A 12,820-nucleotide genomic window follows, 5' to 3' on the forward strand; every position below is an offset into this window, starting at 1 on the left:
AAAGTACGAACCTGGTGACTTTTTATTAATGGCCGCCTTATCTTTGCTAGCAGTATTTAGCTTCAACTTTTATGAATATTATGTCATTGTTACAATACCATTATTTCCAATTCCAACTTTATAATAGGGCTTGCCTATAATAGCGATTCTAGTTACGTACAAAATCAGACAATGTAAAATTGACTTTCTTCTTTGTCCTTTTTCATATTGAAAGGAGTTTTTGAGTATATAATTTAGGAATAAAAATAACAACGCCATCATTTCTAGAACACCTTGTGTCATCTTTTAATACTGTGCAAACGGGGAGATTTTTTCCAAAATGTATCTCACCCCAATACTTTTCCTCAGGCTACCGCGGCGGTCTCGACATCATGAACGGTCACACCGGCACCGAGGCGGTATACGAGCGATTCTTCGATCGGGAGATTATGTTCCACGTGGCCCCCCTCCTACCGCATACGGCTGGCGACGCGCAGCAGCTACAGAGGAAGAGGCACGTCGGGAACGACATTGTGGCGATTGTTTTTCAGGTAAGACTTCTTTATGAAACCCTGGTAGATATAGCATCAGTGGATGTCTCTTGATACTGTCAGTTATCGGCACGGAGATGGAGTGATATGGGTATATTGGCCGCGAGATCATGTTCCACGTGGCTCTCCTCCTATCGCACACGGCTGGCGACGCGCAGCAGCTGCAGAGGAAGAGGCACGTCGGGAACGACATTGTGGCGATTGTGTTTCAGGTAAGACATCTTTATGAAGCCCTGGTAAAGGTAGCATCACAGTGGAAGTCTCTAACTTACTCTACGTAGTATGGGAAAGTTGTTGAGAGTATTTCGGAAACTTGTGTAATATGCACATATTGCGAAATTACAGCAGCAAGGCTACTAAGCTAGCATCATGCTATCAATCCAATCTAATACCAACAAGTAATTATTGTCGCTATCTATGTGTACGTTGTCTAACGATAACGATATGATGATTCCAGGAAAAGGCAACTCCGTTCACGCCAGACATGATTGCGTCTCATTTCCTGCACGCCTTCATCGTCGTCACGCCCGTGGAGACTACCGGCGGGGAGACCAGGTATACATCCCTCATCCCTAAAATACAGTTAAGAGCTAAGACGAGTTATCGCCACTACTTGGAAAAAGTCTAGTATCTCGCACTGCTACTCAAGTTAAAACGCAGTAACTCTTTATGCATCCCATACATTAGTTACCACATTTTTCTTTTGATTGACAGAACTAGATACGAGTTTTTTTCAAAGTAGTAACGATATGCAAGTGTACCTATTTAAAAAAAAAACTGTCGTTGGATAAACAGCAACCTTATTTTAACATCAGAAAGATTGATTCGGAAATGTTTTCAACTTGTTCTCATGTCTTTATTACGAATTTGCGTTTGATGCACTTTGGGACGCCAAAAAAGTATTATCCTGAATATCTACATAAAGAAAAAAAAACTACGCTCCTGTTTATGAGTAAACTTTTCGATACTTGAGATACGTTAGAGTGCCATAAAAATGTAGGCATGTACATTTTGCATATACATTTATATAACGTACTTACATTATTATCCCGACCCTTCAGATGGAAAGTTTTCCTCCATTACTCCATACTTCAAATATTATTCCGTACAAGTTATTCACCTTGCCAAAGTTAAATATGTACATCATATTTCTTCTCGGAATCATTCTTCAACTTTTGTTTGTACGAAAATCAATTACCTACCAACATTATACTAACAAGTCTCTTGATCTCCACTGTTGTTATTATTTTCTAATAGCTTCGCATTAAATATTCCCTGAGTTATACGCAATCTCTTTTCCATTTCACTTGGTGGAAGTTTCTTTTATTCTTGTTACGTTACATTTGTCGCTTCTCGAGTGACTTGTTTAACATAAAGTTTGCGTTGCGTCGCAACAACGCACAGACATTATTTGCATGAAGACGTCGTGAAAATGGCTCAGAAAAGGGGAATGGAAATTTTCCTTTGTAATTTATATGCAAACGAATCTTCTGTTGTAATTAGAAAGCTTTTTACAAGCTTTTATTTACTTTCACCTGTCCGTTGTCTGTCTGTCTGTCTGTCTGTCGGTCTGTAATCAAATCTTGCAAGTTAAATTTGATCCAATTCCCGGTTTCCGATTGAGCATGCATGTATTAAATCGGATGACAAAATGCAATATTATGGTATCTGATGATGGAGACAGGAGGTGGACATAGGACTCTGTGATGAAACAACGCAACCTAATTATGTTAGGGGTTTTTAGAATTGTCTCTATTGAGTATTAGTTGTCTGTCGTAAGAAAATTACAGTCAGCGATAAAAACTTGTACCAAAATTTTTTACTAAGAGTTATACTGCTAGGTGTGCTAGTATTTCCAGATTTTATGACGACGTATTTGAGGGAACGCAATTTTACGAGAAAATGCGAAAAAGCCTTTTCAGATGTTGCAGGGTAACTCGTTACCGGAGCTCAAGTGTTGTTTTAAAAGTTTCTCATATTTACGGAAAAATGTACGAGAAAAAGGTAGCGTCTAAAGGTTGTTATAGTAAAAATGTAAGCCGTGACTACCGTGAATTTGAATGGCATGTTTCTGTGTCAAATCAGTAGCGGTTGTCTTCCGTTATTTGTTACATTGTGTTTGTAAAGGACATGGACACTAAACCTAGTACTAGACAGTCGTAACTTAGTATTGACACTTTATCCTAAAACAATGCGGATTAAGTAGGTACCTAATTTTGATAAAAATGGATAGGCACCATAGTTTGTTAACGTAATGTTGCTTGTAATACGTTTTGCGTCAGTTTCTCAAATCTTTGTCATCATCTCCTTAATAAAAATAAAACAGTCAGTCAGAAATCAGAAATCAAATCAGAAATGAAACAGTTAATTCGCCATGTACTAAAATGTCATCTTTAAAACATTCACTGCCAAGACGTATGTGTGTTCATTTTGTACTGGAAACCGAAAGAAGATAGTCATTAGTCACGAATCCATAATGAGAATTAGTAAGTTACCTTTCATTTTTTATTTCCAGGTACAAGGTGGCCGTCACCGCTCGTGGAGACGTACCATTTTTCGGGCCGACTCTCCCCCAGCCAGCATACTTCCGCAAAGGGCGCGAGTTCAAAGAGTTCCTCCTCACCAAGCTCATAAACGCCGAGAACGCGTGCTACAAAGCCGAGAAGTTCGCCCAACTCGAGCTGAGAACACGGGCGTCGCTACTGCAGAATTTGGCCGACGAACTGAAGAACAAAACGGTGGAGTTCCTTGGTACGGGGGCGCGGATGGAGGCCGGGGCGGTGTCGCCGCAGCCGGAGGGCACGCCGCGGCAGGAGGGGCCCAGTACGAGGTTCATTGATACTGTGAAGAAGGCGTTCATATCGAAAGTCAGGTATGCATATCTGCATCAACACTAATTACGTTAGCGTTTAAAAGATCGGCAACGGCGTAGCTTAACGCCTGTATATTTAAATACCAGACGGGAGCCAGACAACTTCGAAAAGCGCATTATGGTTGGCATGGTGGATGGAGGACGGGATAGTGGACATCCACCAACCCGCTGGGTGGACTTTGTAAGGAAGGTCTGCCAGGGATCTACACAGGCGCGTATTATTAGGAAGGCGGAAATCCTGCAGAATGGAGAGCCTTGCACAAAATAACGACCTCATGTGGTCGCGACCCTCAGTCATGAGGAATCGAGGAAGAAGAAGATTCAAATAACCCTATCTATGCTGACAACCCGTCGTGATCGATGAAGATGTGTCGCTATAGATCGAAGTATAGATATATTGCTCTTATGATGTCGATTTTACTCCAACTCCCTATTTAACAAATTTTCAAATACGTCTGTGATTATTTCGTGGTTTCCCTTGATTGAATACATAGCTGATTGCTTCAAAATTAACTGCTTTGTTTCTAGAAACTTTCCAGACTTTTCCATTAAGCAATCAAATAATAATGTAGTACGGTTGTTACTTACGCATAACTTTTGCTTGTTACAGATCACCGAGCGTAGACACGAACCTCTCAGGCGATAGTAGCAAGAATGTTCTGAATAAGAAAATGAGCAGTATGCAAGATACACCCACCCCTAATGTAAGCCTATTTCTAATGTTAAAATAAGGTAAGTACCCCTATTAACGAGGGGGTTAAGCAAGTTTCCCAAAAAGAGCCAAAAATTAAGCATAAACCGGCGGTGTATGGACCAAGACATATTTTTTTATGTTAGTTTATTAATTAAAGTTTATATTATTTTAGTTTCTGGCCTTGTTTTAGAAAATTATAAAGGAAAAAATAATTATCAAAACCAAAATATCGAAATCGCCTTTTACCGTGGTAATGGACCGCTGTTACCCAAATACCGCGGATGTGGGTTCCTTTTTACGAGGGTATATAACTCGTTGCATTTTTAGTTCCATAATTATGATAAATATTATTTAGGTATTTGACAATAATGGATGAAATATGGTATATTCAATACATACGCTTTTCATATTATAAGACTTATTTAATTATTGAATTTTAAATAGAAATAGTTGGTTCCTTTAACGCTTAAAACATCGTGGGGTACCCTTTACGAGCAAGTGTGATGCTGTCGAAATTCTTGTTTAATTTATTACCTATCTACGTTAAATAAATAGGTACATACTTAATTATTTCAACCGGACGTGGAGGGCAAATAGTGCCAAAACGTTCAAGCTATCACAATTATATTCTACACAATACATATACAAGATCTGGTGAAGCGCTGGTGGCCTAGCGGTGACAGCGTGCGACTTGCGCTCTGGAGGTCGCGGGTTCAAACCCCGGCTCGTACCAATGAGTTTTTCGGAACTTATGTACGAAGTTACCAGTCGCTTTTCGGTGAAGGAAAACATCGTGAGGAAACCGGACTAATCCCAATAAGGTCTAGTTTACCCTCTGGGTTGGAAGGTCAGATGGCAGTCGCTTTCGTAAAAACTAGTGCCTACGTCAAATCATGGGATTAGTTGTCAAGCGGACCCTAGGCTTTCATGAGCCGTGGCGAAATGCCGGGATAACGCGAGGAAGAAGAAGAAGACATATACAAGATCTGTGTAAGTTAGTGTTAATGTTGTATGTTTGTGTTGTGTGTCTATTTTTACATAAAATATATTTTTCTACTCCAGCACTTCTATTTGTCGATTAAATGACTGCCAGTGATTTCTAAACCAGCTACATTTGAAGCACGGTGCGTAGGGGACCGTGTCCTTTGTCTATATGATCACAAATATTACAATAGCCAAAAGTTGAATAACTGACTGTATTAAAAAAAAAACTATTTTCTAGGCAAAGATCTAAAAACCAATATTTACTTTGACTTTATATATCATTTTATGTTTGCTGCCTTATGAAAAAATATTATGTGCAACAGTACAACATTAGGTCTGAAAATTGTCGGGCCTTTCTTCGGGCCTTGAATTTTAAAAACCATTTTATTGTGTACCTGGTATACCAAAGAATATCAAAAGTATTAGGTATTTTAAGAACCTGTTAATTTCGAAGCCATGAAAGTTTTGGGTGGGTCTGTATTAGGTTCTCATACAGCTTATTACCGAGTGATGTCTTTTCTAACCATCGTTAAACGGTTCAATTCAAATAATTTTAAAACTCATTTACGACTAATCAAAATAAATAGTTATCTTGTATTTTTTTAATACGATCAATATGGATGATTCCAAATATTACAAAACAATGGTTAAAATAAACTTTATAACCATACTTCTGTTTTTATATCAATACTTGAACGAGTTTCTCAGATAAGGGTTTCTAAGAAAACGTCTGAGAAGGTGTCTAAAATTGTAATCAAAATTAAGAGTTCTTGCATAGATTTCATACAACGTTAATAGCTCTTTAGTTTTATAGGAGGTTAAATAATTCAATAACATCAAAAGTCAAGGAAATGTGCATTTATATATGAATATAAGATCGCTTGAATCTAAAATACCGTTTCCGTTATTACCGAGGTATACATCGAAATTAGGTGTCAGACAAAGAAAATGGAACCTAACACCGAGGTTTTTAATTTCCTATTTTTTCCCTATTGGCGAGCAAATATCACAAATAAAGTATTTGGGAATCATAAAGATAATAACTAAGAATCAATCTCAAGTCTTAGTCTTTCCATAATATTTACCATTATTACGCTAATCACTAAATAGAATACGCGTTTACTTACTTGAGGTGTTGCGTGTTAGTATGGAGCAACCAAATCTTGCGCTCTTGATACGCTAGTTTACGTTTTTCGACTTGTTTTTGTGATGTTTTTGTAGTAGTGTTATACTTATTCGACAGTCAAAAGATAAGGCTTTATTTCTGTGTTCTTAGATTCAAAGAAAGTTAATAAGCTTTCTTATTAAACGCTATTTTGTACATACCGCGGTAATGAATGCCAATTTTAACGGGGTCGTTAATAGGGGTACTTACCTTATAGTATATTTTTAAACTCGTCATGTAAGTCGGTATTAAATACAAGGAGATATTGAGTTTAGAATATTGCCGTCTTTAGTTAATGAACTAATCATTTTCAATGCTCTTTCGGCTCACCCAGTCTAAAACGTGTCACTTGTGGGTCATTGTTAGCTTTTCAAGTCAGTTTATAAGCGTAGTGCTTTGAAAATGTACCTACCGTCAACCGGGGTGAATAGGAATATATAGCTGAGGTGAATAGGGAAAAAACATAAAATATGATTTACCTGTCGTCAAAAATACCCACACAAATAGTATCATATATAATTTACTATTATTTTCAATCGAATGATACAATTTGTGTGGGTATTTTTGAAGAAATTGTCTGGGTAATCGCATTTTAATGTTAGTCCCTTTGTGTGGGTATTTTTGAAGAAATTGTCTGGGTAATCGCATTTTAATGTTAGTCCCTATTCACCCCAGCGTTCCCTATTCACCCCGGTTGACGGTATTCTTTTCATTAGTGTTACTGTTCAATTTTTTTTTATATCTACCTCATCTTATTTACGAACTTGTATTTTCAGAGTGGCCGTTCTAAAACGTCAGTAGCGTCATCGTCAGCGAGCGCGGTTTCCGTGCGGTCGGCCGGCGGCTCGGACGCGTCCAGCCCCGACGTGACGTCACGCGCCGCCGGCCCGCGCCCGCCCATGCACGACCACAGCGACGACTCCAGTTTGAACTCTGTGGATTTGGATCCTCTTGGTGAGTTATGAACTCCTGGTACTTTTTATGATGAAACAGTTGTTTTATTACGTTTTATTATGAGACAGTTAGCGATCTAGAGCTAAGACTGTTAAAAACGATCTTATTCTAGAATAAGAAGCTAATCTTAGGCATGGACGAATAAAACAAGAAGAGAGACATTATCTATACAAAGTCCAATCCGCCATCTTGAGCGGGAGTTATTTTCACCTGAGATCTAGGCATCCAAATATATGGCGTCCAACAAAATGGATATAAGCGAGACCTGGTCTTGCTTTTTAATAAGTCAACTTCCATTCAATACATTTCGCTGCGGAAACCGAAATTAGAGGTCTTAGCGCCTAAGAAAATGGATGGCACTGAGACCTGCTTGCGTTAGAGACGCCATCTGGTAGGTAATATGATTTGATTACGTAATTTTATATAGACGTAGTCGGTCTTCTTGTGTTATTCTTCCATATTAATATAAAACATAAAAGGGTAAGTAAAATCATCGCTTACTGATCATCACAAACCTAAACTCAAATTAATTCATTAGACATGTTTAATAGTAATTATTTGAGATAATTGCGTGTTTTGTGATTGAATTGAATTTTTCTTCAATTAGACGACAAGGACTGGCTGAGTTGTGGTAAAAGTGCAACAGGTTAGTCCTGTAGAGTGTGTAGACATCGTAGAGTAGTCACTGTTGTCCACAAGAAAAGATAATTTAGACTAGAGGAATATTGTCAAAGTAAATTATGTAAAGTGTCATTCTATGGAACTTGCTAATTATGTAAACAAACCGCTATACTGAAATCATCGTTCAGTAACAGTTTCAATATGGCGGTTTGTTTACATAGTTAGAAAGTTCATAGAATGACACTTTAGTCAGTACATTTACTAAATACTGTACTGTGCTGACTAGTAGAGTAGGTACGACTACCTAATTTACTTTGAGAATATTCCTCTATTTCAAATTCTCTTTGCCACAAGCATGATTGTAGTACACTGCATATGTTTATTAAAAAAATAGCTAAAAGTTTTTAAATCATGTATTGAATCTTCATTGTCTGCTTAATAAATAGGTGACTCAGGATCGCTCCTAAGAAAATGCATGAATATTACTTTCTTCTAAGGAAAATCTACCAACGAAAAACTTTTTGTTTTACTTGGTGTCTATATTTTAGTTTTCAATAAAATAAAACGTGATATCTGTAAATTTATACTTGAAAATGATTTGTAGTCGATGTTAAAGCCTTTACACAAGTTATACGTAACGTGTAGATACCGATAGTTTCGATGTTGTTATGCCTGTTAGGAAAACTAATGCCACTTTTGAAATGAAATAAAAAAACCTCTGACGTTGACACTTCTTATTGTAGATGTCGCTGTAAGCGCTTTTCGAGGGCGTAGTTGTGGTATTAAAAGATTCGATGGCCATAGCAGGGCGCTCGGTAAAATAAAGTCGCTAAAGCTTTGGGGGTAAAACTACTGTTGCGAGTTCTCCTACCCCCTTAACTTATCACTCTTAACACCAATACCTACTACCAACAGTTGAATTTAGCATTATAGTTCGTTTTTTTAGCATTAGAAAGAACTTGCAAGAAGGTAAGCGATCTTGACATGTCTTTTGATTGAAAAACACTTTTTAAAAATCAAAAACTATACTTATGAAAGCAGAAGAATATAAATGATCGTATTAGATTCATAATTGTTACATATTTGCCGTAACTTATTTTTGACGTGTTTTTCAATTAAAAGACACATCAAGATTGTTTACCTTATTTCTAATGCTAAAAAAACGAACTATAAGTATCGAAATCACATTATGTGGCAATAACAACTAATTTAAAATTTCCTGCAGGTGGCGTGTACGTAGACAGCGACACAGGCCTAGAGTCCATGTCATCAGCGGAAGCGGGCGCGAACCCGCGTGGAGAACCGCCCGTCGCTCCTCGCGCCGACGCCGAGCTACTAAGGCAGGAGGTCTGCAAGCTCAAGAACGATAAGCTGGATCTGTTGAAGCAGAATATTGTAAGTTTACTTGAACCGGTTACCCTTACTTTATACTTTATTATTCAAAGTCCACTGTGTCCCACTGCTGGGCAAAGGCCTCCCCCCTCTTCCTTCCACTCGTCTCTATTTAGTGCAATATCTGGCCAGCCTCTCAAGAAGGAGTCCAAGTTATCCCGCCATCGCCGACGAGGCCTGCCGGCTCCCCGGTTAGACTAGTGGGGCTCCCACTCTGTGGTTAACTTGGCCCACAAGTCGTCCGGCATTCGGCAGACATGACCAGCCCAGTCCCATTTTAAGGCCGCTTTCCGAGCTACTTTATACTTGCTTGATGTAAAAATCTTTATATAATTTCGCTTTTGCATCTGTTTTGTATACTCTGACAAGCCAGCTTTGCTTATTTGCAACTTTTCTAATGAAGCCACATAAAACCGTTTTAAAAAGGCAATTTTAATATTTTTATTTAATAGAAGTAACATGGAATTATCCTTCGCCACGGGTGATAGGACTCAAACTACCAAGTCTTGATAAATTGGTGCTTTAAGTCTTAAGTAACTGAACTAGCTTATTATTATTTTTAATTTATGATCTTGTTATTCCACGGATTTGCTCTAAAAAAAAACTATTTACTTGATCAGATCCAATAATTAATTCCATTAACAATGTTAAGTTCTTTAAAATAATAATCTCTCCACATTGGTTGCATTGTTGTTGGCAGAAGCGTCCTATCAAAATGTTAAAATTCTGTCTCCCTTTTTCAGAGTTGGCAGAACGAAATAAAATGCCTACGCGAGAAGGAGATGACGCTACAAGCTAAACTGGACGCCGCGGCGCGTGAACTGAGGCGGCTCCGCGACCAGCAAGGCTCCACCATTATCCCCAACCCATCGACGCACGACTCCACCGCCTAGACACATCAAATCAACGAAAATGCACCCTATCATTTACGGAATAAGAAACGTGGCGGTTGCAATTTGTAACTTTGTTTTACATTTTATACCAACTTATTTTTACGGTTGATAAGATTTAAACCAGATACAAATGTCGCGAGCTCTCGAATTTATGAACCGCAAAAATAAGTTGGTGATAAGGATGGGAAGGATAGCATTAGTTTAAAGCAGTTTTAAATGTTTTGGTGGGCTTCATTAAACTCAGTGTGTAGTTGATGTATGTCTTCATGCAGGAATATAGATTCTATACCTACTTGCTCTCTAGGACGAATTATATCTCGAAAATAGATATAATAATTGTCTTAAATGGATCTTAATGTGAATGTAGGTAGGTATACATTTACCTTATTTTCTACTTGTGCAATATAATTTCTGCTGCAATATAGTACTTATACTACAAACACCACGCTCTTGCTATCCAGATACGATTAACGGCTGGGATTCCAAACATTTTTTGCACATATTTTCTGGGTATTAACCCCGCCATGTTTAAAAAATGTTTAGGACTCTGGTCGCTATTTGTACAACTCTATTTATACGTATTTAAAACATGGCTATATGTCGTTTGATATATAATATACAGCACGTATTGTAACGTTTCTATGACTAATTTAGAGAGAATATGATTCTAATCTTTTATATGTTGTTATACCAGAACTGTCTATGCGATCTTATTTCCAAGGTTCAGTCATACGTATATTTCGTATGGACGTTTGACCTGTGGTCTTTAAATGTTCGCATGATGGACTTCGCTTTTGTAAATGTTGTGATAAAGTAGTTTATTTGGGACGTTTAATCTAATGTAAACTTTCTGGTTTCCGAGTAATATGTAATTGATTTGTAAGCACACACAAAGAATCTCATTAAAAGGATATAGTTTAATTATCAAGGCATTAGGAAAAATACGTATTTTACATAGGAAACGCATAATAACTACATTACTGTACTCGTTGAAGCTGTAATTCTTTTGATTATTTTATATTGTACAACTATTCTTGCATTAGATGCGAGGTACAACTGAGGTCATAATTCATAAATAAGTGTACATTTGTTTACCCTATTCTAAAGAAATGTGGTACCTAATAAACTGTATGCCATTATTATGATTATGACTGTACCCAAACTGTATGTTGCGTGCATAGTGCCCTTAATCTTTTTTCAACTTGTATATATTTTATACATAGGTATATAGAATACATATTGTATTCCCTTTACGAATTACTTTACGCGCAAAAAGTATATTTACACGTTAGCGAAATATTCTATAGAGAAATTGAATATTCATTTATATCATTGTAGCGTATGCCTTCCAACGATTCTCGTTATTTAGTGACGAAATTGATAAATGGAATGCAATTTTTGAGTCATCTGAATGTTTTTAAAAGCTTATTTCATTAAATTTTAGGGATCTACCACACCAATGCTTCATATGAATACTTAAACGCATGTCTATGCTGCGTACGACGGTGTGGAAGTTCCTTAATTTTGTACGTTGCGTATAGATCTGAGAATTTTCGACTAAATTTGGAAAAAAAAATCTTAAATAGCGGGTATATCTTAAGCTTTTGTTACTAGAAAGGCTATTTATTCGTAATGATGGTGCGTTAGTAACATTTTATTGAAAAAAACAAATCGATACAAATGGTTTGTTAGATAATGTCATAGAGCCCAGTTTATCCGTATTTGCATATTCAGCATAGTGCAATGTTAATTTCTAAACTTAATTCTATTAGATTTATAGTTTTTACTTTAAGTTAACCAGTTATTGTACATATTTAGGAACTGGACCACTATCGATACAGTATTTTCTTAATTTATGCTTGATAGGCGTAAGATTCGTTTCGAATGTCTTTGAGTTGATTATGTTTTGTTGATTATCATTAATATTTTATACCAAAGTTAACATTCCCCACTAAATAGTATAGATTATTATTTTGTATAATTATTGCTTTTATAAATGGTACACCAGTATTCTTTATGTTATAAATAATTTAACCGACGGAGCACGCTAACAATAATTTTCTGAGTTTACATTAAAATTAGTTTGACTAATTGTAAGTATGGTGGCACTTTCACTGGAATGATGCACATAATTTTGCATTTTTTTGAGTCTCGAGATTTATTTAAACACCTAATTATGTCGCCATATAATTAATGTAATCTTTTGATATTTTTGTTTGATTGTTGATTATAAAAGTAATTGACAAAATGTTGATTCGTCTTCTGACTACTGTCGTTATTAAACCAAATATCGCGAGTATGGAGAGTTAGAAGAAATAGTTTAATATAAGAGATACTATTGAATTATATGAATAGTTAATACTAAATATTAATATTGTTGTTTTATTCCCCAATTCATATAAAAACCTAGGTACCTAATGTTATTATACAATATTTAAAAACCTAATCATATGAGATAATGCACATAAGACATTTTCTGATTAACATTATAACTGGTTTGCGCCATCTAGGTGTAATTATTTGATTCAACAACATACAATATTTCGTTGAACCGGTTTATTTCATAGTCTGTCATTATTTACATTAAAAAGTCATAGATGGCATTAAAATCAATAAATATAAAGGTTTGTGTTAAGTTCTGTAGATGGCGCTGGTATTAATTGATTTGACTTCTAACAGAGGGCGTTAGTGTTGTGTTTATTGGTTGAACACCGA

The 12,820-nt window shown here is 36.6% G+C and overlaps 1 protein-coding gene across 8 annotated transcripts in view; it reads left to right on the forward strand.

Annotated features, from left to right (window-relative positions):
- The window catches only part of LOC134672385 (rap1 GTPase-activating protein 1), a 457,452-nt gene extending 444,975 nt beyond the window's left edge, over positions 1–12,477 (forward strand). For 6 of the 8 annotated variants that reach the window (XM_063530251.1, XM_063530250.1, XM_063530252.1 and 3 more), the window contains 8 exons: positions 349–530; positions 988–1,085; positions 3,046–3,402; positions 4,013–4,106; positions 7,022–7,199; positions 7,807–7,845; positions 9,046–9,215; positions 9,956–12,477. In XM_063530251.1, the coding sequence (XP_063386321.1) occupies positions 349–530; positions 988–1,085; positions 3,046–3,402; positions 4,013–4,106; positions 7,022–7,199; positions 7,807–7,845; positions 9,046–9,215; positions 9,956–10,105 (1,268 nt within the window). In that variant the 3' untranslated portion in view covers positions 10,106–12,477. The remainder of the gene's footprint in view (positions 1–348; positions 531–987; positions 1,086–3,045; positions 3,403–4,012; positions 4,107–7,021; positions 7,200–7,806; positions 7,846–9,045; positions 9,216–9,955) is intronic. The other 2 variants (XM_063530253.1, XM_063530255.1) reach the window with 1 other exon arrangement.
- Positions 12,478–12,820: the final 343 nt, after the last annotated feature.

Source organism: Cydia fagiglandana, chromosome 17 (genome assembly GCF_963556715.1).
Source record: "Cydia fagiglandana chromosome 17, ilCydFagi1.1, whole genome shotgun sequence".
NCBI lineage: Eukaryota > Metazoa > Arthropoda > Insecta > Lepidoptera > Tortricidae > Cydia > Cydia fagiglandana.